The sequence below is a fragment of the Neoarius graeffei genome, chromosome 2, assembly GCF_027579695.1.
Source record: "Neoarius graeffei isolate fNeoGra1 chromosome 2, fNeoGra1.pri, whole genome shotgun sequence".
NCBI classification, from domain to species: Eukaryota; Metazoa; Chordata; class Actinopteri; order Siluriformes; family Ariidae; genus Neoarius; species Neoarius graeffei.
Window position 1 is genome coordinate 15327741 of NC_083570.1, and position 27074 is coordinate 15354814.

The following is a 27074-nucleotide window of genomic DNA, read 5'->3' on the forward strand; positions in this document are numbered from 1 at the left end:
AACATTTACATACCTCAATATGCTTCTGCAGATCGGACAGCAAGATTTTGTAGGCTGGATGTGCTCCGTTTTCGGCAAACAAAGCAAACATTTAAAACAAAACAACTCTTTATTCTTTTCAGAAAACTGAAAAATGGGCTCTAGCTATGGACCCTTTTCACGTGACGTCACGACAAACGCGGCCGCCATTTTGGACATGTACTACCAGTAGTTTACCACAGCCAGCATTGAGGAACGGCAGCAAAGAAAGTGTTTATTTTCAGCAAGACTTCCATCATGCCACTATGTTGTTGTGCACCTGGATGTAGTAACCATCAACAAACAAGGCAAGGGTTATCATTTTATCGGATCCCGGTAGATGCTGACCGACGGAGAAGATGGATAGCGGCATACCAACGCTTGTGTAGTGACCACTTTGTTGGAGGTAAGACGAATAAAATTAGCCAGAAAAGGCATTACATTGCTGTTAACATTCCATTCTAGTTTACTGTAATTATGATCTGGCAGCTATTTACACCGGATCCAGTGTAAATAGCCGCCGGAGCCAACGTCCGAGGTTCCGGAGCGCGCTCGCTCGTGGCCCGGCCAGAGCCGGCACCCGCGGAGCCAGCGCGCGCTCGCTCGCGGCCCGGCCGGACGTTGGCTCCGGCAGCTATTTACACTGGATCCGGTGTAAATAGCTGCCAGATCATAATTACAGTAAACTAGTAAATACAGTTTTCTGCATCTCGCTCCTTTTTCTTTTATGTTTGTCGCCTTCCTCGCATTCAAACCGATTTGAGCCGAAGTCCACTGCATGTCCAAAATGGCGGTCGCGTTTACGAAGGTCACGTGACTGAAAAGGGTCCATAGCCATGAGTGCATGCATTCCCCAGAAGTACCGCCTCCTTCCATTCTGCCATCAACTGATCATGTTAAATAATGCTGCGGACAAATCATTACTCTTGATTTTATCCAGTCTATGGATGAGACGCAGGGGCGTCGTAGAGGGGGGTAAAGTAGGACTAATTCACAGGGTCCTGACTACAGGGAGGGCCCCTGGCTGGGAGGTCCCCAAAAGGAGTCTATTTTTTCCCCTTTCGTTTTTTTTTTCTCAATAATGTCAATATATGTTGGTATTTCATGCAAATTCAATGTTCTCTGGGAATACATCGGTTGAAATGTATGCCCCAGCCTGCAAATAGTACCTATATCAGACACCCCCATTATTAATGCACATTGGTTTAGTCCGCCCTCTCGCGGACTTTTGATTGTATGCGCAACGGATTTTTTCATGCTTCGGCATGAAACGCAGCAGACAGTTCTTAGCCAACAAGGATCATGTCGTCAAAGAAGAAATCAGGCTTTCAGAAAAGAAAAGAAAGGCAAGAAAGGCAGAGGAAACAAGATGAAGGAAAGCAACTGCTTACTGATTTCTTTCCCAAGAAAGGTGAGCCCAAATGTGAAAATTAACAGCAGCTAACTGGTTATCCCATTCAGTTGCATACCACCGTGATAGTAGCCTAAATCAAATAATTCGAAATGAAATAATCTGTCTGTGGCAGCGGGGGCGTGGTCAAGCATCGGTCTGTGACAGGAGGGTGGAGCCGGGGAAGGTGAGTGGCAGATTCGCTACACCTGACTGTAATTAACCTGTGTTTTGTGTGTGTTTTCCCAGTAAACCGCTCCCTATTTTAAGAGGCTGAGAGAGAGCAGAGGGAGCGCGACCCGGGAGTGGAGGCTGAGAGTGTGTCTGTGTGCTGCGAGTTCGTTTAAGCTGAAAAGTTTATTAATAAAACACGCTGTTACTCCCTCCAAACGTTGTCCTGCCGTCCTCTGTGCTCCACCCACGCATTGTCCGCGCTACAGTGGTGCCGAAACCCGGGAAAAGGTGGAGCACCAGTGCTACAGCTCCATGGAATCCTCCCCGTTCGCGGACTTGGTCCACGCCCTCGCCACGGCTCAGCAGAGCCAGCACCAGGCACTCGTCACGCTCCGAACGGAGCAGGAGCGCCGCTTCGAAGCCCTGGTGCTGGCTCAACAGGAAGATCGAGAGGCGTTCCGGCGGCTCCTCGCGTCGGCGGGATCCACCAGCGCCCCGGCCGCGGGCCCGTCTCCCCTCACTGTGACCAAGATGGGCCCGCAGGACGACCCCGAGGCTTTCATCACCTTGTTCGAGCAGGTCGCCGAAGCCTCGGGGTGGCCGATGGAGCAGCGCGCGGCGCGCCTCCTCCCCCTCCTGACTGGAGAGGCGCAGCTGGCCGCATTACAGCTCCCCGCCGACCGCCGGCTGGCCTACGCTGACCTTCGCCGGGCCGTCCTCCAGCGCGTGGGGCGCACGCCGGAGCAGCAGCGCCAGCGCTTCCGCGCGCTGCGGATGGAGGAAGCCGGCAGCCCGTTCGCGTTTGGCCAGCAGCTCCGGGACGCCTGCTGGCGGTGGCTGAGGGCCGAAGATCGCGACGCCGAGGGAATCATCGACCAGGTGGCGCTGGAACAGTTCGTTGCCCGCTTACCAGCCGGAACCGCGGAGTGGGTCCAGTGCCACCGCCCGGCGTCGCTGGATCAGGCCGTAGGACTGGCGGAGGATCATCTGGCGGCTGTACCGGCGGCAGGACAACGGATGACATCGTCTTCTGTCTCCTCTTCTCTCTCTCTGTCTTCCCCCCCTCTCTCTCTGTCTTCCCCCCCTCCTCCCGTGTCCCGTCCTCGCCCCATTCCCCCACCACGGACGCGGGGGCCGGCCCCACCCCAGCCGGCCCGCCGCACCCGTGGTGCCCTCCCGTTTCTCCCTTCTGTGTCTGTCTCTCCCCCCCCTCAGGTGAGTGAGCCCCAGAACACAGTTGCAGAGGGGAGGCCCGGGCCGGTTTGCTGGCGCTGCGGGGAACCGGGCCACCTGCAGCAACAATGTGCAGCGATGGAGGTGGGGGCGGTGGTGCGGATCCCCGACGCGCCAGAGGCTGCCCTCGATCGGGCCGGAGCGTATCGCATACCGGTAAGTGTACAAGGGGCTACATATCAGGCGTTGGTGGATTCAGGCTGCAATCAGACCTCAATCCGCCAAAGCCTGGTGCAAGACGAGGCATTGGGGGGAGCACAAGGGGTGAAGGTGTTGTGTGTGCACGGGGATATTCACAGCTACCCGTTGGTGTCAGTCCACATATATTTTAGAGGGGAAAAATCTATAGTGAAGGCGGCGGTTAATCCTCGCCTTACCCACTCTTTGATCTTGGGGACCGATTGGCCGGGATTTCGGGGTTTAATGGCACGCCTAGTAAAGAGTGGGTCCTGCCGGTTGACGGGGGAGGGTCCCGGTGTCGCTTTGGCTGGAGCGGCGGTCGCAGAGCCGTCTACGTCACCTCCGCGACAGGGGGAGGAGCCGCCGGCCCCTCCTCTTTCTATTGGGGAATCCCTCGTGGATTTCCCACTGGAACAATCGCGAGACGAGACTCTGCGACACGCGTTTGACCAAGTGAGAGTAATCGATGGTCAAACGCTCCAGCCGAACGCCACCCCGTCCTTCCCCTATTTTTCCATTTTGAAGGATAGATTATATCGAGTGACGCAGGACACTCAGACGAAAGAGCGAGTCACCCAGTTATTAATTCCAAAGAGCCGCCGGGAATTGGTATTCCAGGCGGCCCACTTTAATCCCATGGCTGGACACCTCGGGCAGGATAAGACACTCGCCCGGATAATGGCCCGATTCTATTGGCCGGGGATTCGCGGCGACGTCCGTAAGTGGTGTACGGCGTGCCGCGAATGCCAGTTAGTAAATCCAGCGGCCATTCCAAAAGCGCCCTTGCGCCCCCTACCATTAATCGAGACCCCGTTCGAAAGAATTGGGATGGATCTCGTTGGGCCATTAGATCGGTCAACACGAGGGTACCGCTTTATATTAGTCCTGGTGGACTATGCAACGCGATACCCGGAAGCGGTGCCTCTTCGCAATATCTCAGCATGCAGTATTGCAGAGGCCCTCTTCCACGTCATCTCCCGGGTTGGAATCCCGAAAGAGATTCTGACTGACCAAGGCACCTCGTTTATGTCACGAACACTGAGCGAACTGTATGGGCTACTAGGTATTAAGCCGATCCGCACCAGCGTTTATCACCCACAGACGGACGGTTTAGTTGAACGGTTCAATCGCACCCTCAAGAATATTATTAAAAAATTCGTAAGTGAGGACGCACGTAACTGGGATAAGTGGCTCGAACCCTTGTTGTTTGCAGTGCGAGAGGTTCCCCAAGCCTCCACGGGGTTTTCCCCGTTTGAATTATTATACGGGCGTAAGCCGCGCGGCATCTTAGATGTACTGCGGGAAAATTGGGAGGAGGGACCTTCACAGAGCAAAAACGAAATTCAGTACGTTATGGATCTGCGCGCAAAACTCCACACGCTCACCCACCTAACTCAGGAGAATTTGCGGCAGGCCCAGGAACGGCAAGTCCGCCTGTACAACAAGGGCACGCGCCTTAGAGAGTTCACTCCGGGAGAGAAGGTACTCGTCCTGTTGCCCACATCGAGCTCCAAATTAATCGCCAAGTGGCAAGGACCCTTTGAGGTCACACGGCGAGTCGGGGACGTCGACTACGAGGTTAGGCGAACGGACAGGGAGGGGGCGCTACAGATCTACCACCTCAATCTGCTGAAACTCTGGAATGAGGAGGTCCCTGTGGCGTTGGTGTCGGTAGTTCCGGAGAAGGCGGAGCTGGGGCCGGAGGTCCCCAAAGGGTCATTGGCATCACGTACCTCTCCGGTCCCCTGTGGAGACCACCTCTCCCCGACCCAACTCGCGGAGGTCGCCCAGTTGCAGGCCGAGTTTTCGGATGTGTTCTCGCCTCTGCCCGGTCGCACGAACCTCATAGAACACCACATAGAGACGCCCCCGGGGGTGGTAGTGCGTAGCCGCCCTTATAGACTACCCGAACACAAAAAAAAGGTGGTTCGGGAAGAACTTCAGGCCATGCTCGAAATGGGCATCGTCGAGGAGTCCCACAGTGACTGGAGCAGCCCAGTGGTCTTGGTTCCCAAGGCCGACGGGTCGGTCCGGTTCTGTGTGGACTATAGAAAAGTCAACGCGGTGTCTAAATTCGACGCATACCCAATGCCTCGTATTGATGAGCTGCTCGATCGACTAGGCACGGCTCGCTTTTACTCGACACTGGATTTGACGAAGGGATATTGGCAGATCCCCTTGACTCCATTATCCCGAGAGAAAACGGCCTTTTCCACACCGTTCGGCTTACACCAGTTCGTCACACTTCCGTTTGGGCTGTTTGGGGCGCCCGCTACGTTTCAGCGGCTGATGGACCGAGTCCTCCGGCCGCACGCCACCTATGCGGCCGCGTACCTAGACGACATCATCATTTATAGCAATGACTGGCAGCGGCACCTGCAACACCTGAGGGCCGTCCTTAGGTCGCTGAGGCGGGCGGGACTCACTGCCAACCCGAAGAAGTGTGCGATTGGGCGGGTGGAAGTACGGTATCTGGGCTTCCACTTGGGCAACGGGCAGGTGCGTCCCCAAATTAATAAGACTGCAGCGATTGCGGCCTGCCCGAGGCCCAAGACCAAAAAGGGGGTGAGACAGTTCCTGGGGCTGGCTGGCTACTATCGTAGGTTTATACCTAATTATTCGGACGTCACCAGCCCGCTGACTGACCTCACTAAAAAGGGGGCACCAGATCCGGTCCAGTGGACGGAGCAGTGCCAGCGGGCTTTCTCTGAGGTAAAGGCTGCACTGTGTGGGGGGCCACTCTTACACTCCCCTGACTTCTCTCTCCCTTTTTTGTTGCAGACGGATGCGTCGGACAGAGGGCTGGGGGCCGTTTTGTCCCAGCAGGTGGAGGGGGAGGACCGCCCAGTCATATACATCAGCCGCAAGCTGTCAGTGCGTGAGGGGCGCTACAGCACCATTGAGAAGGAGTGCCTGGCGATCAAGTGGGCGGTCCTCGCCCTCCGTTACTACCTGCTGGGGCGCTCTTTCACCCTCTGTTCGGACCACGCGCCCCTCCAGTGGCTCCACCGCATGAAGGATGCCAACGCGCGGATCACCCGTTGGTATCTGGCACTCCAACCCTTCAACTTCAAGGTGGTCCACAGGCCGGGGGCGCAGATGGTCGTGGCGGACTTCCTCTCCCGTCAAGGGGGGGGGGAGTCGGCTGCGGGCCGGACGGGCGCCCGGCCTGAGTCGGGCGGTGGGGGTATGTGGCAGCGGGGGCGTGGTCAAGCATCGGTCTGTGACAGGAGGGTGGAGCCGGGGAAGGTGAGTGGCAGATTCGCTACACCTGACTGTAATTAACCTGTGTTTTGTGTGTGTTTTCCCAGTAAACCGCTCCCTATTTTAAGAGGCTGAGAGAGAGCAGAGGGAGCGCGACCCGGGAGTGGAGGCTGAGAGTGTGTCTGTGTGCTGCGAGTTCGTTTAAGCTGAAAAGTTTATTAATAAAACACGCTGTTACTCCCTCCAAACGTTGTCCTGCCGTCCTCTGTGCTCCACCCACGCATTGTCCGCGCTACACTGTCATTTTGTAGGCTGAACCAGCCAGCCCCGGAGCGCTAGCTAGCCGGCCAGCCAGCCCCGGAGCGCTAGATAGCCGGCCAGCAAGCCCCGGAGCGCTAGCTAGCTGGCCAGCGAGCCCCGGAGCGCTAGCTAGCCGGCCAGCGAGCCCCGGAGCGCTAGCTAGCCGGCCAGCGAGTCCCGGAGCGCTAGATAGCCGGCCAGCGAGCCCCGGAGCGCTAGATAGCCGGCCAGCGAGCCCCGGAGCGCTAGATAGCCGGCCAGCGAGCCCCGGAGCGCTAGATAGCCGGCCAGCGAGCCCCGGAGCGCTAGCTAGCCGGCCAGCGAGCCCCGGAGCGCTAGCTAGCCGGCCAGCGAGCCCCGGAGCGCTAGCTAGCCGGACAGCGAGCCCCGGAGCGCTAGATAGCCGGCCAGCGAGCCCCGGAGCGCTAGCTAGCCGGCCAGCGAGCCCCGGAGCGCTAGCTAGCCGCCCAGCGAGCCCCGGAGCGCTAGCTAGCCGGCCAGCGAGCCCCGGAGCGCTAGCTAGCCGCCCAGCGAGCCCCGGAGCGCTCGCTAGCCGGCCAGCGAGCCCTGGAGCGCTCGCTAGCCGGCCAGCGAGCCCCGGAGCGCTAGCTAGCTAGCGCCAGCCAGCCCCGGAGCGCGCTCAGTAAACTAGTAAATACAGTAAAGGAAAAACTTATAACGGGCCATGTCTCAACAGACTAAGAAGTTATTTCAATGACATTTAATAACATTTTGTTTATCCTGAGGACCGAAAGTAAATGAAAATGTGAACAAATCTTAGCTGTCAGTGAACAATCCTGGTGGAAGCAGGTAAACGTCGTTCTCTAAGCCTGCTAACCTCAATTTTTGCAAATACCTCTCCCTCTGCTCGCCCTGTAAATGCCCTACGTCGCTGGATAGTGAAGGTGTTTTCTGCATCTCGCTCCTTTTTCTTTTATGTTTTTCGTTTGTCGCCTTCCTCGCATTCAAACTGATTCGAGCCGTGCCGTCCAAAATGGCAGCATCACATGACTTGGTCACGTGAGTGAAATACCTCAATAAACCTTCTCCACTGGTGTGCGATGCCGCGCGCCCTCCTCAGGGGTGCCATAGAAACGTGGCCGACACTAAGATATAAAATGAAATGTAATCTAAATGATTCGGCCACAACATCCTTAACAACAATACCACAACACCCATTAATGAGGTCAAGAGATTGCCTTCTTGTCCACATCAAATTTGTAGAGTCTGTCCTCGTTACCTTATGAATGTGAATCGACGTCCATCAGCTGCCATGTCAAGGCGGCGGTGCGAATGGGCAGCGCAAGGAGGGAAAAAAAAACAACTTCCAATCGCGAATCGTTCTGTCATATCAAATAGACTGCATGCTTATATCTGTATATATTTCATGGTTGTAGAGGGCCAGTTCAAAATGTTGTACTGCCTCTGGTGTTGTTAATTTTATATATTATGAATAAAGAAAATGAAACAAAAAACTGTGCATGTGCAATATTTTCTGAGGAATCAATGCAATTGAAGCGGGGGAGGGAGGGGGGGGTCCACGGAACTGGTGGTTCCTGGGGCCCCAAATTTGGTGCTACGCCCCTGATGAGACGTGACCCAAGTGATTACTGATAGGCTGTCTCAGTGTCACCGACGAAAAAAACAATAACGTTTTAGAAAAGAAAAGAAAAAAACATCCACTTTCAAAGCTGCTTCATAGTAACAAGTAAAAAGGAGCTTGATAGAAATGTAGTGGAGTAAAAAGTACAATATTTCTCGTTCAAATGAAGTGAAGTAAGTCATAAGTTGCCAAAAAAATTAATACTCAAGTAAAGTACAGATAGTTAAAGTGTACTTAAGTACAGTACTCAAGTAAATTTACTTCGTTACTGTCCACCTCTGATTTTGTGATGAGTGGATGTTAATAAGCTGACTCATGGACTTCAGTGAGTGGTCGATGTTAGTGAGTTGTAGAGTTCCAGGTTGTCTGTAGTTGTGTAGAGTTGCTGCAGATGGTGAACTGCTCATTAACACATCATTAACTGCTGTGTTCCTACAGGCTGCAGGCTGGAAGGAAATGAAAAGATCACAGAAATCACTGCTTACACAGGAGGCTCAGTACTGCTGCCCTGCTCCTGCACTGACCTCCACACCACACCTGAGACATTCACATGGGAGAAATACATAAATGAACAGAAATGGGTAAAGATATCTCCTGAGAGTGAGCAGTACAAAGAGAGATTTCAGCTGGTTAATGATCGCTCTTCAGGAAATCTCTCTCTGCTCATATCACACCTGACTGAAGAGGATGGAGGATTTTACAGGTGTAGTGTTAAAGGGAGTCAATACAGAGACCTCAGACTCACTGTTAAAGGTAAAGGACTCATTTTTGTTCACAATGCTACTTCAGTGATAATCTCATGACAGATTAATCTGATGTTGTAACAGCGATGCAATATGTTGATGTTTGTTCATTCTCCAGGTTGCACACTAAATCAACCGGCAGTGTATATGACTGGATACGTGGGACAGTCTGTCCTTCTGCCCTGCTCCTGCTCTGAACTACAAGCCAAACCACACACTGTCACATGGACGTTTTTAAATGGTTCTGATTCCAAAGAAATCTTCCCAAAGGACCAGACAAATGTCTACACAGACAGAGTTCAGCTCTTTAATGATCATCTTCCAGGAAATCTCTCTCTGCTCATATCACACCTGACTGTAGAGGATGAAAGATGGTACAGGTGTGAGATCAGGAACAGAATTTCATTCACAGAACAGAATCTCCATCTCACAGTAAGAGGTAAAATGACCTTCTGTATATAAACCATGTGTGAAGCTGACTACAGTATGTAGGTAAAGCAAAGAAATATAAAGAAATAGATGTAAAGTGCAACATAAAATCAGAAATAAAATGTAAGAATCAGATGTGAAAAGTTTCTGTTCTGTGTTCTGCCCCTCGTCTGTGTTTGTGTTTATGATGATGGTTTATCTGAGTCCGTGTTCTGACCTGCTTTCACTCCTCACTGTGATTCCTGGATTGTTGTTAATAAAGAACACGCCGAGTTTACACACTTGTGTCCTGCCTTCACTCGCTGCATCTCACACTCTTTATTTCTAACTTTTCTCTCCTTGCAGACGCACCGACAAAACCTTCAACATCTGCACCAGTGACCACAACAACTTCATCTCATTCCAAACCAGGTACCACACACCACTGATTAACACTGGAATGAAAAAGGTTTATTCGTCTGTTAGTACATCAGCTCACAGCAACAATCTCACACTAACTTCATCTGGTCTTTTACTTCCTGTACATGTCACAACAACAGCCTCAAAATCAACCCCAGTGATTAAAGACAAAACCCCTGCACCCGCTGAAACAGGCGCTGATCAATACACTACATTACCTTCTGTTCACTTCAGAAGCACTTACCGATAATCTTCTGTGTGAATTATATAACCCCAAATTTAAAAAAAAAAATGTTGCGACAGTATGTTGAAATTAAATCTGAATACAGTGTTAAGGTAAAGTTCTGAGTGATATTGATGTCTCTCCAGAGCATCTTCCCTACGTCCCCTTCGCCGTAGTGACTGTGTTCTTTCTGCACATTATCGTGGCTGTGGTCTATTACACCACCAGAAAGAAAGGTACAAACACTTTCCGGCTCTTTGTGGAAATTTATCATCCACGTCCCCAAAATTTCAGCTGCATGAACTGAGCTTTTCTTGTGTATTTTACTCTCCAGGTCCTGATACAGTTCATTCCAGCAGAGCTGATGGAGATGGAGCAGTGAGTCTGTAGTTGAGAACTCAATGAGCTGATCCATCAATAAATTAATAAAGAGAGTTGTTCAGAAATAGTCTTGCTGAAAAACACTTCTCTAAATACTGTCGCTTCATTTTCATTCACAATTTGTTCTTTTCAGCCCTTTTAGACTTTCAGCTTTCCCTTTGATGCTGAATAATATTTTGACTAAATCACAGAATGTGTGTTTAGATTTAAACGTGTGTCATTTACAGTTTTATATCAGACACTCACATGCTTTTGAAGCCTGCTTCACTTTCACAATATTTACATCATTAAAAACGAGGCACATTGTATTTTTTTCCTCACATGATATTGTAATGTTCTTGGACCTGTACTGTAAACGCTATCAGAACTGATGTATTCTGAGTAACGCTGGTACGCTTTCCTTTTCTATTTTTAAAATTAAATAAAATTTTAAAGAGATACACATTTCTGTATTTTAGCTTCACTTTCCACCACATTTGCCAGAATAAATAAATTTGTGTCACACAGATGATTGTAAACAGCTTTACTCCCATTGATCAGTTTCATCAATGGAGTCCATCTTCCTCTGCACAGACACCCTCAGACACAATCCTGTCCTTATATCACCTGTTACCTGATGGAACTGGAGGAAGAATTCATCATCACTTTGTTTTGCTCTCTTTCATCACTTTCACATTCTTTTTTGCTCGGCATATATCCTTGACTTGCAAGTGACGTCAAAGCAAAATAGAAACCCGGATGTCAGTCATGTTGGTGGATATACAAATGCAGGGTCAAGCGACATTCTATAAAAAACAATCACGCGTGCACAACTCTCTCTGTTTTTCCACTCCTTTAAGCTTTTAGCTATGCCATATCTTTGTGCTGTATTTTACGGTTGTGGTCACAACTAGGGATGAGCGAGTACAGCATTATCTATATCTGTTAACCATATGAATTATCTGTATCCGTATCCGTACTCGGAGTGGGCCTAACCCGGAAGTGGGCGGGATTTAACCCAGAAGTGGGTCTGGTTGTCTTGAAACGGGCGGGGCTTTAACCAGTATGTTATTTTAAGCATGCAATTGATATGGGTTGATCAGAAATTGTTATATTTATTGCTGATTAGAAAACTATTTACAGGACAGCATCAGCATTGAGCTTCAGATCAATGGTTTTGATCACGATAGCAAACGAACTATTTACAGAACAAGTTTTGCAACAATGAATACAACAAATATGGTTGCAATTATAAAATGAAATGTAATGAACAAGAGTTTTCATACTCAACATAACTTTCTTTTTTTAACTTTTAATTTTTTTATGATCAGTGTGAATTTTTTTTTTTTACTTTGGTTCTTTTTTCTTTTTTTTATTTCCACACCAGGTGTGTGTGTGTGTGTGTGAGTGAGAGTGAGTAAGGGGGGAGGGGGGGAGTCTGTGTGTGTGTGTGTGTGTGTGCAGAGCAGTGTGTGTAGGGGAGGGGCGCTGTGATGCTCTGTGAGGATTTTCATTCAGGCCGAGCACAGATATTGACTCGTATTACTCGTATAATACTCGTACTCGGCAAAAGTGCTTTATCTGTACCGGATACTCGTTTCAGCCGAGTATCCGGTTCAACTCTAGTCACAACAGTACTCGTGACTGTGGCATGTTCCAATTTTTTAGAATTCCGTCCATGATTCGGAAAGAGGGCGAGGAAACGCTTAGGCTTAGTACGGAGAGGAGACGAGGGGATCAGGACACTTCATCGGCGGCACGGTCGTGTAGTGGTTAGCACGGTCGCCTCAGAGCAAGAAGGTTCCGGGTTCGAACCCAGCGGCCGGCGAGGGCCTTTCTGTGTGGAGTTTGCATGTTCTCCCCGTGTCTGTGTAGGTTTCCTCCAGGTGCTCCGGTTTCCCCCACAGTCCAAAGACATGCAGTTAGGTTGATGTGGGGCAGCCTTGGGCTGAGGTGCCCTTAAGCAAGGTACCGAACCCATGACTGCTCCCTGGGTGCTCTGGTGTGGCTGCCCACTGCTCTGGGTGCGTGTGTTCACTGCTTCAGATGGGTTAAATGCAGAGGATGAATTTCACTGTGCGTGAAGTGTGCATGTGACAAATAAAGGCTTCTTTTTCGTCCAATCGTTAAGACATCCAGTCGAAAGCCTTTTTCATACGCACTATCAATTATTTTACAGTATATTTCAGATATTCTGGGGTTTGGAAATAAAAGGCCTGTGAGAGCGCTGCCTAAAGACTTAACATGATCCAGCCGGCTTTAAAAATTAATAATTCAGCCAGTGGAGCTCATAGTGAAGCCAAATTTTACAGGCACTTCCCTCTAAGCCTCCCCCTTCAAAAGAGTATGGTCTTGGGCTGGTAGGCCCACGCCTTGGCCCAGTGTTCACGAACAAATCCCCTGCAAGAGCACTGCTCTGCGCCTGAAGATTTAATATGATCCAGCTGGAAACAAAGACATGCAAGTGAGCAGCCTGCAATGACAAGGGAGTTAACTCATCCCAGGGTCAGCAAGTGGCACGCGCCGACATGGAAACCCCCCTTAGTATGCGCTTTAGTGTCGAAACGCACATACGATGGCACTCATTTGCTTTACAAAAATGTGTTTTGCTTTGGTCAAATTCCATTGAGAATTCCTCCTTTTTTTTGAATAAACAAATACCTGAAATATAAAATAGTTGATAGGGTGTATGAAAAAGGCTTTGGACGAAATGACCTGTATTCATACTTGATGGTTGGTAGAAGCGTCTTATCTTCAGAAAAGTCTGACTTTTTTAAATAATATGGGTTAAAACCACACATTTTATTCCAAACCAGGTACCACACACCACTGATACACACTGGAATGAAAAGGGTTTGTTAGTGTGTTAGTACATCAGCTCACAGCAACAATCTCACACTAACTTTATCTCAGGGATGCAAACAGCGCGCCTTTTGGCGGATGGCGCCTTTTTCACGGCTGAATCGCGCAGATCCGAATTTTTTTTTTAGGGGGGGGGGGTGTTGGAGTGTCTGATTATAATTTCAAAGTAAATTCTGTATTAAAATTACTAAATAAGCAAATCCGTGACAGTCCATGAAACAGGAAGTATAAGGATGAGGAAAAAAACAGTTTAAATCGGGAAGCTGCGCACATTTGCGCAGTCCTGCCGCTCAGGCTGCACAAATGTGCGCAGCTTCCCGATTTAAACTGTTTTTTTCCCTCATCCTTATACTTCCTGTTTCATGGACTGTCACTGATTTGCTTATTTAGTAATTTTAATACAGAATTTACTTTGAAATTATAATCAGACACTCCAATGCCCCCCCCAAAAAAAAAAAATTCGGATCTGCGTGATTCAGCCATGAAAAAGGCGCCATCCGCCAAAAGGCGCGCTGTTTGCATCCCCGTTATCTGGTCTTTCACTTTCTGCAGGTGTCACAACAACAAAAAATTAATCCCAGTGGTTAATGACAAAACATCTGCACCCTCTGAAACAGGTATTGATCAATACACTACATTAACGTCTGTCGATTTCAGATGAAGATTCATGATGTTCTCCTGTTCTTGTAACATCTCCAGGAACAGAATTCTCTCTTAAAACTACTTTTTATAAATACAGAACTTTTATAAGCTCTAAAAATGATCCAGGTGGTGAGTTAGTGAAGCAAGTAAAGCTTAAAATTAGTCTTAGGTTATCTGAACTGTCCACCAGACTGCACCCTGGGAATGAGCCGTGACTATAGATACAATAACGTATTAGAACGAGCACATTAATATGAACCTGTGATATTCAGTTGCACTTCAGTCAGAGCTCAGAACTGATTCAGCACCGTTGATTAATCTGACCAATCAGAATGGAGAACTCAAACCTCCATGTGTCCTTTTCACTTGTCTTCTGTTCCACACAGAGACTCCCACAAAACCGAAATCCTCACATCATCATCATCTGTACGGCTGTTGGGGTTCTGCTGCTGCTGCTGCTACTCAGAGGAGTCATGTACTGGAAACACAGAGGTACACACACACACACACACACACACACACACACACACACACACACTTCTGCAGTCTCACTCTGTCTGGTTTCATTCTGTAGCACAGAGACGAGGACAGACCGAGATCGGTGATGGACAAACAGGACAGAGGACACAGCAGAAGAAGCAGGTGAATACACACATCCATGTTCCAATAACAGGATCATCACATTTGAGGTGTGGGTGTGTGTGAGAGAGAGAGAGAGAGAGTCTCATGTAACTTCTTTTTCTACAGAATGATTTGGATGTTCTGTACACAGCTATAAATCCACAAACTAAACGCAAGAAAGCAGAAGAAAAGGTGTGTATCATTCTAGATTTGTGTACCTTATATGTGCATGTGTGTGTGTGTGTGTGTGTGTGTAAAAATGTTAATGTTGTATTTCTGCAGGATGATGTGACGTACTCGACTGTAGTCCACAGCAACCCTGTGAGAGCAGCACACACTCAAGAGGCATCAGGAGATACAACAGTATATGCCAGCATCAAAACTAAGTAACTAACACACACACCTGTGCTATACAGTGGGGCAAAAAAGTATTTAGTCAGTCACCAATTGTGCAAGTTCTCCCACTTAAAAAGATGAGAGAGGCCTGTAATTTTCATCATAGGTACACTTCAACTATGAGAGACAGAATGAGAAAAAAAAAATCCAGAAAATCACATTGTCTGATTTTTAAAGAATTTATTTGCAAATTATGGTGGAAAATAAGTATTTGGTCAATAACAAAAGTTCATCTCAATACTTTGTTATGTACCCTTTGTTGGCAATGACAGAGGTCAAACGTTTTCTGTAAGTCTTCACAAGGTTTTCACACACTGTTGCTGGTATTTTGGCCCATTCCTCCATGCAGATCTCCTCTAGAGCAGTGATGTTTTGGGGCTGTCGCTGGGCAACACGGACTTTCAACTCCCTCCAAAGATTTTCTATGGGGTTGAGATCTGGAGACTGGCTAGGCCACTCCAGGACCTTGAAATGCTTCTTACGAAGCCACTCCTTCGTTGCCCGGGCGGTGTGTTTGGGATCATTGTCATGCTGAAAGACCCAGCCATGTTTCATCTTCAATGCCCTTGCTGGTGGAAGGAGGTTGTCATGCAAAATCTCACGATACATGGCCCCATTCATTCTTTCCTTTACACGAATCAGTCGTCCTGGTCCCTTTGCAGAAAAACAGCCCCAAAGCATGATGTTTCCACCCCCATGCTTCACAGTAGGTATGGTGTTCTTTGGATGCAACTCAGCATTCTTTCTCCTCCAAGCACGACAAGTTGAGTTTTTACCAAAAAGTTCTATTTTGGTTTCATCTGACCATATGACATTCTCCCAATCCTCTTTTGGATCATCCAAATGCTCTCTAGCAAACTTCAGACGGGCCTGGACATGTACTGGCTTAGGCAGGGGGACACGTCTGGCACTGCAGGATTTGAGTCCCTGGCAGCGTAGTGTGTTACTGATGGTAGCCTTTGTTACTTTGGTCCCAGCTCTCTGCAGGTCATTCACTAGGTCCCCCCGTGTGGTTCTGGGATTTTTGCTCACCGTTCTTGTGATCATTTTGACCCCACAGGGTGAGATCTTGCGTGGAGCCTCAGATCGAGGGAGATTATCAGTGGTCTTGTATGTCTTCCATTTTCTAATAATGGCTCCCACAGTCAATTTCTTCACACCAAGCTGCTTACCTATTGCAGATTCAGTCTTCCCAGCCTGGTGCAGGTCTACAATTTTGTTTCTGGTGTCCTTTGACAACTCTTTGGTCTTGGCCATAGTGGAGTTTGGAGTGTGACTGACTGAGGTTGTGGACAGGTGTCTTTTATACTGATAACGAGTTCAAACAGGTGCCATTAATACAGGTAACGAGTGGAGGACAGAGGAGCCTCTTAAAGAAGTTACAGGTCTGTGAGAGCCAGAAATCTTGCTTGTTTGTAGGTGATCAAATATTTATTTTACCGAGGAATTTACCAATTAATTCATTAAAAATCCTACAATGTGATTTCCTGGATTCTTTCCCCCCATTCTGTCTCTCATAGTTGAAGTGTACGTATGATGAAAATTACAGGCCTCTCTCATCTTTTTAAGTGGGTGAACTTGCACAATTGGTAGCTGACTAAATACTTTTTTGCCCTACTGTATTTACTGTATGAGGGTTTTGCATTGCATTATTCCAAAGTGTCTACCATTGAAAAAAAAAACTTTTTTGTATCCTAATCAAAATTTACTCTCTCTAAAGAACAATGTGACTTTATTGTCTTTATATATTCAGCTTTTTTTTGGCGTAGTGACATTTTGCATCATCTTTCGATCTTTAAAACAGCGATTTGATCCAGAGATACAACTTCATGCTCTCTGCTGAAACTGTGTACATATCATGGGTTATCTTTGAGAAAAACATTTAAAGCTGAAGAAACTCTCTCTCGGCTGGGACCGAGGTGATTTCTGGGCTGGAAAAAAAAAAAAGAGAAACCTAAAAATGAAACTGTGCAGATCTGATTGCAAGGCAGTATTGTGAATCAGAGTTGTTATAAGATATTTGAAATCATATAATTTTTTTTAGGTCCGTATAAACCTGTAAAAATGCGGAAAAGCTTACGGCTGTTGATAAAGTCGTGTTCATTGTTTTTTCCTGCAACAATTTTTGTGCATGTTTATTTCTATTCCATAAATAAATAATAAAAGCTGAAAAGCTCACTGTGGACTGTCTTCTTATTCTGCATTTTTATCCATAACACAGAGTTCAACAGAAAAAATGACTATTTACACGAGTCGAATCATTCACTGAAACGAGCAAGAAAATCTTTATTATTGTTGAAATATTTTTAAATATGAATGAACATTTCCACTTACAAAATATCCATGGTCCAAGTGAATTGCTCTTTCATGATTAAGATTTGGATTTATCCCACTTATTTGACACAATCAGTCAAAGCAGGAACTAACTGCAAGAACTCAGTCAGCAATATAAAAACTTTGATGGTTAATGGTGGGTTGTGATTTCCATCACTGTAAAATACATCAAACTGTTTGACCCCACTTTGGGAGGCAGCGCTCTAGAACATTATCATGTGATCAGTAAGTGCCTGCAATGATCATCTAGATCACTGCAGGCACTTCCGGATGTATGTGCAGGGGAAAGTGGGGAGCAAACTTGAAACAAACCCAAATCGCAAAATAAGAAGCATGGTCAAAGGGCAGGCAAGGGCCGGTCGATCGGCAAACAGGGCAATATATAAAAGACAAGTAATGTAAACAAAGAGAGATAGCAAGGGTCAGAAATACTAGAGTCAGGCAGAGATAGAAAGGCTTGGTATGGACTGGAAAACACAATGACTACGTTCAGACTGCACCCTGAAACGACCCATATCCGATTTTTTTGCCCACATGCAACCTGTATCCGATTTGTTATTGACAATCTGAACGACACCGATCCGATTTTTTCACATGTGACCCAGGCCGCTTGGATATGTGGTCGTAAATCCGATGCATATCCGTTATTTTCACATGCGACTGCAGTCTGACCGGACAGGTCGCATTCATGCGACCTACACGTCATCAACAAGAGACAAACGTCACTATTCTGCGTTGGCTAATCCCGCCTCTTTGGTGGAAAACAACAACATTTATACAGTTTTCAGAATTTAAATAGACTTTAATAGAATTGATCAAGCTAATGGTGGATTTGGTAGGGACATGGATGTTGATCTGTTAGCCTGATTAAATAAAACAGTTTCTATAACTGATTTATAACTTAAACCATCCTGTATTACAAGATTATAAGATTGTTCTGGAAATTTCCAGTAATTTGACACCTGTGGTCTCATTAGTCTGCTGCCCACATTAATCAGATTATTGTGTGAGTTCCGCCGCCGCCACAAAAACCACATCGCCAGGTCTCGCCTCATCTCCATAGCAAACTGCACTGATGTTTATGCACCTTGAGCCAGCGCTGAGAGAAGTTGCAGAATTCAGCTGGCTATAAACAATCTAAATAAATATTTATAAAAATGTAGAAAAAGTTTATTAATATGACGAAATAAATATGTGCAAAGGGCGGCACGGTGGTGTAGTGGATAGCACTGTCGCCTCACAGCAAGAAGGTCCTGGGTTCGATCCCCGTGGCCGGCGAGGGCCTTTCTGTGTGGAGTTTGCATGTTCTCCCCGTGTCCGCATGGGTTTCTTCCGGGTGCTCCGGTTTCCCCCGCAGTCCAAAGACATGCAGGTTAGGTTAACTGGTGACTCTAAATTGACCGTAGGTGTGAATGTGAGTGTGAATGGTTGTCTGTGTCCATGTGTCAGCCCTGTGATGACCTGGCGACTTGTCCAGGGTGTACCCCGCCTTTCGCTCGTAGACAGCTGGGATAGGCTCCAGCTTGCCTGTGACCCTGTAGAACAGGATAAAGCGGCTACAGATAATGAGATGAGATGAGAAATATGTGCAAATTATTAAGCCTGAATTAAGTTTGGTAATACAGTGGCCGTATCCCAAATGACTGCCTACTGAAGCTCGAGTGCACTATATAGAGTTTAAAAATCCATTACTTCCTAGTAACATGTAGTGCACTTATATAGAAATTAAAGAGACATTTAGGAGTCAACCCTCGTTACCAGGCTACACGTTTTCATTTCAGTCCAGAAACAAAAACACACACGAGACCTCACACTTTAACACTAACCAGATAATTAAACAAACAAACAAAAAAGAAATCATTAAACATGAAGAGTGCGCTTTTTTTTTTTTTGTTTACGTATTACGTAGATGTGCTTATTACGTGTCAATTTGCGCATGCGGGACACTTTTGGGTCGTTTTCTGTTCATATTGGAGATCGCATACAAGTCTCATATAATTGGTAATGTGAACGGCCTAACAAAAAAATCTGATTTCACAACAAATCGGATATGGGTCGTTTCAGGTTGCAGTCTGAACGTAGTGAATGATACCTTGCAATGAAGGTGTGTGAAAGAGAGGCTAAAGTAGTGTGGCTGATGAGTTGTGAATGAATGACAGCTGATTTCAATAAGCTGGTGACAGGGGGCACTGTGCTCTTTGGGAATTGCAGTCCTGAGTGGCCATGCTTGTAGTTTGGCTAGCACTATCATTCTCAAATGTCTTTACCTACAGAACCCCCCCTCAAGGAGCTCCCTCTGGGAGCTAAATTCTTCCTAGGGCGCCCTCTTCCCCCAGGTACAGGTTTGTCAGGGTGTTGTGTATGAAACTCTTGCTTAAGCAGAGGGTCCAGAATGTCCTTGGCTCCCACGCAACTTCATTCCTCAGGTCCATAGCCCTCCCCGTCTACCAGATATTCCACTTGACGACTTCTGCATATGGAATCAATTATTCTGTTTACCTGGTAGATGGGCTCACCTTCTAGGCTTAGCGGTGGGTGCTCTTGGACTGGAGCATTATCAGCAAGAAGGCCAAGAATTGCAGTTTTCAGACAAGAAACATGAAACGTGGGACATATCCGGCTGTGAGGGGGAAGTTCTACTCTACAAGACATTGCTGATATGCTGAAGTACTTTAAATGGGCTTTTTTATTTATTTTTCTCTCTTTTATTTTATTCATTATGATTATTTTCTTGTGTTTGTGTAGTTTGATGTTTGTTTTCGTTTGAGTGTTTTTGTCCGTCAATTGAGGTGTAGCTCTGGACCCAGTTTTGGGTGTTGGTTCCCTCCAGGCCTTGGCTCGCTGTGGGTGATGCCTATGCTCCTAGCTATGGACTGCAGTGAGCTCGTTGCTCATTTTAACCTCAGGGTTGTCCAGCGCTCTGTGCTTTAGTGCTTGGTGTGGTGTTCCAAGCAATGTTGCTCGGTGGTGTCGTGGCAGATGTGTAGGTGGTTTGGAAGGTACCAGCGCTTTGTGTGGCGGTGCTTTTGTGCTCACTTTGTGTATCCATGGCGTGGTGTTCCGAGTGATGTTGCCGGCGGTGTCATGGCAGCTGTGCTGGCAGTGTGGGACTTGTTTTCATGTGCTTTTTGGTGGGACTGTGGCTGCTACACCATTGGAATGACATCCTAGCCTCTATTTGGTGGACTTTATTTATTTGTTTGTTCCCCATCACTGTAAAGCGACCTTGGGTTTTGAGAAAGGCACTATATAAATTGAACTTATTATGATTATAATGGGGCGGCACGGTGGTGTAGTGGTTAGCGCTGTCGCCTCACAGCAAGAAGGTCCTGGGTTCGAGCCCCGGGGCCGGCGAGGGCCTTTCTGTGCGGAGTTTGCATGTTCTCCCCGTGTCCGCGTGGGTTTCCTCCGGGTGCTCCGGATTCCCCCACAGTCCAAAGACATGCAGGTTAGGTTAACTGGTGACTCTAAATTGACCGTAGGTATGAATGTGAATGGTTGTCTGTGTCTATGTGTCAGCCCTGTGATGACCTGGCGACTTGTCCAGGGTGTACCCCGCCTTTCGCCCATAGTCAGCTGGGATAGGCTCCAGCTTGCCTGCGACCCTGTAGAAGGATAAAGCGGCTAGAGATAATGAGATGAGATGAGATGAGATGATTATAATGTGGCTGTAACTTCCGACAGGTATTGGGTTGCCTGAGGTTCCTTGTGGACACCCATACTTGGTCACCTGGAGAGAAATCTGGATTGTTGCTTCTGTGTTTACCTATGTGTTACTTGTATTTGGCGTTAATGGTCTTTGTGTTAGCGTACCTCTTCCCATATGGCTTGGCTATGAGAGAACCAGTCCTCCAGAACTTGTGCTTGTGATGGTGCGTCGTCCCAAGGGAACCGGGGCAGTTGGTAGCCGAGTATTCACTGAAATGGTGTTAGTTGCATCACAGAGCGTTTGAGTGAGTTTTGAGCACACTTGACCCACGGAAGGAATCGAGACCAAGTCCCCTGGTTCCTCATATAGAAGATTCTCACAAAAACATCCAGTTTCCTGGTTGGCCTGTTCCACTTGGCCTTTAGATTGGGGATGGTACCCAGATGTGAGACTCACTGAAACTCCTAACTGTTCCATAAAACAGGTCCATAGGCATGAGATAAACTGGGGCCCCCGGTCACAATGTCCTCAGGGATGCCATAGTACCTGAATACCTGTTGGAAGAGCAGTTCAGCTGTTTGGAGTGCCATGGGGATAGCAGGTAACGAGATGAGTTTCAGAGCTTTGGACACTGTCAATAGTCACCATGATGGTGGTGTTGCCCTGGAAGGGGGGTAAGTCTGTGATAAAATCAATGGCTAGATAGGACCAGGGTCTTTGAGGGATCGGGAGGGCACAAAGCTTGCCAGCAGGAGGGGTTCATGGGACCTTTGCCTGGGCACACTCAGAGCAGGAGGCGATGAACTGGTTAATTTCTGTAAGCATGTTCTCCCACCAGTACTCATTCCTGAGCATTTGATGAGTTTGTTGGCTGCCAGGATGTCCCATGGCAGGAGGTGTGTGAGCCCAGGTGATGAGTCGCCCTTGGAGGTATTTCCGGATGTCAAGAAGGCCCAGTGGAAGATTGATTGGGCTTGTCCACAGTTGGGAGTTCTTTATCTCTTGATCCAGGTCCCAAGTCATGGACTGGATGAAGCAGTTGGGCAAGAGTATGGGTTGAGTTTTGGAGTCCTGGCGTGATGAGTTGAAGGTGCGAGACAGGGCATCTGGTTTGGTATTGTTTGGTATTGTGAAATTAAAATGTGTGAAGAGTGCCCATCTGGCTTGACATGGGTTCAATCTTTCGGCCTTCTTGAGATATTCAAGGTTCTTATGATTGGTCAGTATCACAAAGGGGTGCGTGGCTCCCTCCAGCCACTGTCTCCACTCTTTGAGGGCTAGTTTGATGGCAAGTACCTGAAGTACTCTGTTACCGATGTCATAATTCCTTTCTGCAGGGGTGAGTTTATTTGAGAAAAAGGCCACTGGGTGAAGCTTGTGTTTCTCGCCGAAGTGTTGAGACAAGACTCCTCCTACTCCCGTGTCAGAGGCATCAACTTCGACCGTGAATGGCTTGGTCAGGTCAGGATGCTGTAGGACAGGGGCAGAAGTGAAGGTGTTCTTGAGCCGATTGAAAGCCTCCTCTGCCAAAGAGTTCCATTGAAGACGCTTGGGTCCCTTCTTGAGCAGGCCCATTAGGGAAGCAGCAATTGTGCTGAAGCCTCTAATAAAATGACGGGAGAAGTTGGCAAAGCCTAAGAAACGTTGAAGCTCCTATATAGATGTGGGTGCTGGCCTGGATGTGACTGCACCTATCTTGGAGAAATCTATGCTGACTCCTTCTGCACTGATGATGGAGCCCAAAAAGGAGATTCGATCCTGATGAAATTCACATTTCCCTGCTTTCACGTAGAGATGATTGGCCAGAAGACACTGGAGGATGGCTCTGACATGTTCCAGATGACTTTTCTTGTTGGGTGAGTAAATCAGGATATTGTTGATATATGCAAACACAAACTTGCCTAGCATGTCCCTTAGCACGTCATTGATCAAGCACTGCAACATGCTTGGCACTGAAGAAAGGCCATAGGTCATTACCCTGTACTCAGAATGGCCAGCGGTTGTGCTGAAGGCGGTCTGCCATTCCTTGCCTTTCTTAATTCTGATTAGGTTGCATGCAAAGTGTAGGTCGAGCTTGGAGAAGATCTTGGCAGATGGAAGTTGTTCCAGGGCAGAAGGAACAAGAGGAAGAAGATAGGGACACTTGACAGAGACTTGGTTCAATCTTCTATAGTCTATGCATGGCCGGAGGCCACCACCTCATTTCTCCACAATGAAGAAGCCTGCTGATGCTGGTGACTTAGAAGGACATATATAACTCTGTTTGAGGGCTTCTTGGATGTACCCCTCTATGGCAGAGTGTTCCTTTAGAGGAAGGGGATAGATGCGACCACGTGGAGGTGATGTGCCTGGTAGAAAATCGATGGCACAGTCATAAGGTCAGCACGGTGGTAGCCTGCAGGCTTTCCCCTTGCTAAAGACCTCTCTCAAGTCCAGGTAACACTCAGGAACATTCTACATGGAATCCGATTGTGGACTCTCAACAGTGGTGGAGGAAAGACTGAGTTGGGGACGTGAGAGACAGTTCAGAAAACAGGTGGATGATCACTGGAGAATTTCCTTGTTCTGCCATGAGATAAGTGGGTTATGAAGCTGTAACCAAAGGTAACCAAAAATGATTCCGTGATTGACAGTGGTGGTCACGCAGAGGGAGAGGAGTTCAGAGTGGAGTGCTCCCACCTGAATGTGACCGGGAGCGGTGTGAGTGGTGACGAGACCATCACCTATTGGTCCAACATCGATGGTCCTGATGCTGAATGGACTCTGCAGAGGGGTAGTAGGCAGGCCGATATTCTGGAAAATCATGCTGTTGATGAAGTTCCACTCTGCCCCTGGGTTGACATAAGCAGACAGCATGTGTGTGGAGGATACCAATTTTAACAACACAGGTACTTTAAATAACTTTGCATTAAATCTGCTCATCGGACTCACTGCATGAGCTGGGCTTTTAACTGGGTTGGTGTGAGATGGGTGGATGGGACATTGGTTGATATGGTGCTCGGAACTCCCGCAGAAGAAGCAAAAACCCTCCTTCCTCCTTCTTTCACATTCAGCATGTTTCAGATGGGTGTGAGAAACCTCCACAGGTGTAGCCTCCTCAGAGGGCTGGACTGGTTTGGAGTTATCCTTGAGCGAGGGTCAATCGGTCAGCAAATGATCCAGTCATATTGCTAAGTCAATGAGGGAGCCTAGCATTAGAGATGAGCAATGACATACCAGTTTACTGAGAATTTCTGGACGGAGACCTTGGCGAAACACCACTTTCAGTGCCGGGTCATTCCATCCGCTGGCTGCTGCTAGCGTTTTGAAGTCTAGGGCATATTCAGTGATTCCTCAGGAACCCTGTGAGATGGTGAGCAGACTTTTGCCGACTTCAGTTCCCTCGGGTTTATAGTCAAACACTCTTTTGAACAACCATTCCTGGCATATTTTCTCCGGAATGGGGAGTTGTAATGTGGAACTAGGAGAAGCCTCAGGACATGTTAGGAAGGCCTGCGACATCACAGCTGCAAGCTGCGCCATCCAGGTGTTGAGGTCTACAAGCATCTGTTGATGTTCTCCTCGAAGACGTCCCTGAGCATTCATTGCGGTTTGCTTCGCCGCCTCTGCTGCATCCATGATAGGCAAAGTTTCCTGTCAGTGCAGACACTTATGGATGTACAGTATATGCAGGGGAGAGCGGGGAGCAAACTTGAAATGAAGCCAAATTGCAAAACAAGAAGCTTGGTCAAAGGGAAGGCAAGGGTTGGTCGAGCAGCAAACAGTGCAATGTAGAAAAGACAAATAATGTAAACTAAGAGCGATAGCAAGGGTCAGAAATACTAGAGTCAGGCAGAGATAGAAAGGCTTGGTATGGACTGGAAAACACAGAACGATACTTCACACTGAAGGTGTGTGAAAGAGAGGCTAAAGTAGTGTGGCTGATGAGTTGTGAATGAATGACAGCTGATTTCAATAAGCTGTTGACATGGGGCACTGTGCTCTTTGGGAGTTGTAGTTCTGATTGGCCATGTTTGTAGTTTGGCTAGTGCTGTCATTCTCAATGTCTTTACTGACAACATAGAGACCATGTGACTGTGTGATGCAGTGTGTGTTGAAACATGAAATTGGAAATAGCAAAGGAAGTTGAAGCAATTCACTTGAAAAATCAGTCAAAACGATTGCTACATTACATGTGGGCTCTGTGGGGGGGCATGGGAGAGAGTGGGTAAGGCTGCATTTAAAATGATTGTGTCTTTGTGTCTGTGGTCATTACTGCAGCGTGGACATTAGTGAGCTGTTTACATGAGAGCTTAATAATGCAGGTGTGTTTTTATCTTCTTCCTCTTCTTCTCCACGTCACTGCAGGTGAGTCTCCGGTTCTCTCACTCTTATTTAATAATATATAGATTTAGGCACTGCCTAAAAGCAGCGCTTCCATCTGTTTCTGGGGTGTAGAATTTTCTTATATCATAGCCAGCCTCTTTCATTTTATTTTTCGACCGTTATAGTTACTATACTGTTTCCTTATGTTGCACAAAATGTCGGGCGACAACAGTAACAAGTTACTCACTACTATACTGTCCCGAATACTACTCTACTTCACTAGTTGTTGGGTTTCCTGTGGTGGCAGGCACGCACACACAGGACCGAAACCATCAGAAAACAACTCGATGGGTTACTCATTGGGCGGCACGGTGGTGTAGTGGTTAGCATGGTTGCCTCACAGCAAGAAGGTTCTGGGTTCGAACCCAGCGGCTGGCGAGGGCCTTTCTGTGTGGAGTTTGCACGTTCTCCCCGTGTCTGCCTGGGTTTCCTTCGGGTGCTCTGGTTTCCCCCACAGTCAAAAAGACATGCGGTTAGGGTTAACATGGGACGGCCTTGGGCTGAGGTGCCCTTGAGCGAGGCACCTAACTCCCAGCTGCTCCCCGGGCACTGTTAGCATGGCTGCCCACTGTTCTGGGTATGTATGTGTGCTCGTTGCTCGCATGTGTGTTCACTGCTTCAAATGGGTTCAATGTAGAGAGGAAATTTCACAAGTGTGTGATGAATAAAGTTGTCCTTTCTTTCTTTCTTTCTTTCTTTCTTTCTTTCTTTCTTTCTTTCTTTCTTTCTTTCTTTCACTACTCAGCTGTTAGGTTTCCCATGGTGTGCCTGCCACACACAGGCCCAAAACCATCAGAAAACAACTCAATGGGTTTCTTTATGTATCCATACACTATGCCCATGGGGCTCCATTCGTGTGGGCCAAAGGAGTTCCACTAATATGAAGAGTTAAAATTTAATTACCGATAGGAGTGTGGTTCAGTTAAAGGTTAAACTGATTTCCGTGGTGAGTAAATACTGACATAGCTAGTTTTGGTGTGGGGATGTTCTAAAGCAGCCTGCAAAGCATGTCGTCTAGAATGACGAATACGCACGACTTGCAGTTGCTGCTCTCCAATCGCTCCAATACAGCCAGCCAGCCGTTTGACACAGAACACGACACATTGGGAGTTGTCATTTTCATCTTTGGCACTATGTCCATCTTAGAAAATCACTGTGCTTGCGAGATAATTTGCTATCTGATGTTATTTCTGTGGATTGAGCGTAACAGAAACCACCCCACCCCCACCCAGTTTTTTCCTCTGCTCTACACCAAAATCATAGGTGACATACTATCTTATTTTGAACACAGAATGGCAATTTTCACCGAAAAGTAAAGGAAATATAAAAGTTTTCAAGGTCTTTGGTTGAAATTTTTACCCTCGTGGGCCAAGTTGCAACAGGAGCCAAACCATGCAGGCGATATTAAAGATCATAGGCAACGGTTTTCAATTTATGCACATCTGAAACTTTGTTAAAAAACCCTCTGTAATTTTCTTCTGGTCCCAAGAAGTATTGTTAATAAATAATAATTAAAATAAGTTAGTGCGGATCGTGGCAAATTTCCGTTCAGCGATTTTCGTGACCGCTTGGCACGTGACATCATTTAAGACAAACAAACCCCTTGAGTTGAGTCTATTTCCGTTACTTGCATTGCCGTTCGGCTTGAGTGCAGACGTGCATTCAGGAATTTCCAAAGAAAAAACATGCCTTATTGTTGTGCATTGAACTCTAACAACAGGACCGGTTCAGGAAGAAGTTTTTACCTTTTTCCGAGAGAGGAGAAGAGGCAGAGAGAGTGGATTGGCTTTTTCCCCGAAGAGGAGGAGCAAGAGGATTGGCTTTTTCTGAAAAAGGAGAAGAGGCAGAGCGAGAGGGTTGGCTTTTTCCAAAAAGGAGAAGAGGCAGAGCGAGAAGGTTGGCTTTTTCCAAAAAAGGAGAAGAGGCAGAGTGAGAGGGTTGGCTTTTTC

At 47.4% G+C, this 27074-nt stretch overlaps 1 protein-coding gene and 1 long non-coding RNA gene across 2 annotated transcripts; both read left to right on the forward strand.

Annotated features, from left to right (window-relative positions):
* Positions 1 to 1320: 1320 nt before the first annotated feature.
* On the forward strand, positions 1321 to 10286 carry LOC132868925 (uncharacterized). The gene is made up of 6 exons (XM_060902238.1): positions 1321 to 1429; positions 8541 to 8855; positions 8964 to 9225; positions 9620 to 9738; positions 10043 to 10132; positions 10231 to 10286. Exons 1-6 carry the CDS (start codon positions 1321 to 1323, stop codon positions 10284 to 10286), a joined length of 951 nt encoding a protein of 316 aa, XP_060758221.1.
* Positions 10287 to 14276: 3990 nt separating this feature from the next.
* LOC132872100 (uncharacterized) lies at positions 14277 to 14771 on the forward strand. Its single transcript, XR_009651384.1, has 3 exons — positions 14277 to 14402; positions 14508 to 14573; positions 14664 to 14771. It is a non-coding gene; the product is annotated as an uncharacterized LOC132872100 (long non-coding RNA).
* The last annotated feature ends 12303 nt before the right edge of the window (positions 14772 to 27074 follow it).

Bases quoted from the DNA above. Each gene is read 5' to 3' on its own strand.
- LOC132868925 (XM_060902238.1), top strand. From the start codon at position 1,321: ATGTCGTCAAAGAAGAAATCAGGCTTTCAGAAAAGAAAAGAAAGGCAA. The intron at 9,226-9,619 runs GTGTGAGATCAG...CTCTCCTTGCAG, and splicing joins GAGGATGAAAGATGGTACAG to ACGCACCGACAAAACCTTCA. The intron at 9,739-10,042 runs GTACATCAGCTC...ATGTCTCTCCAG, and splicing joins AAAGGTTTATTCGTCTGTTA to AGCATCTTCCCTACGTCCCC.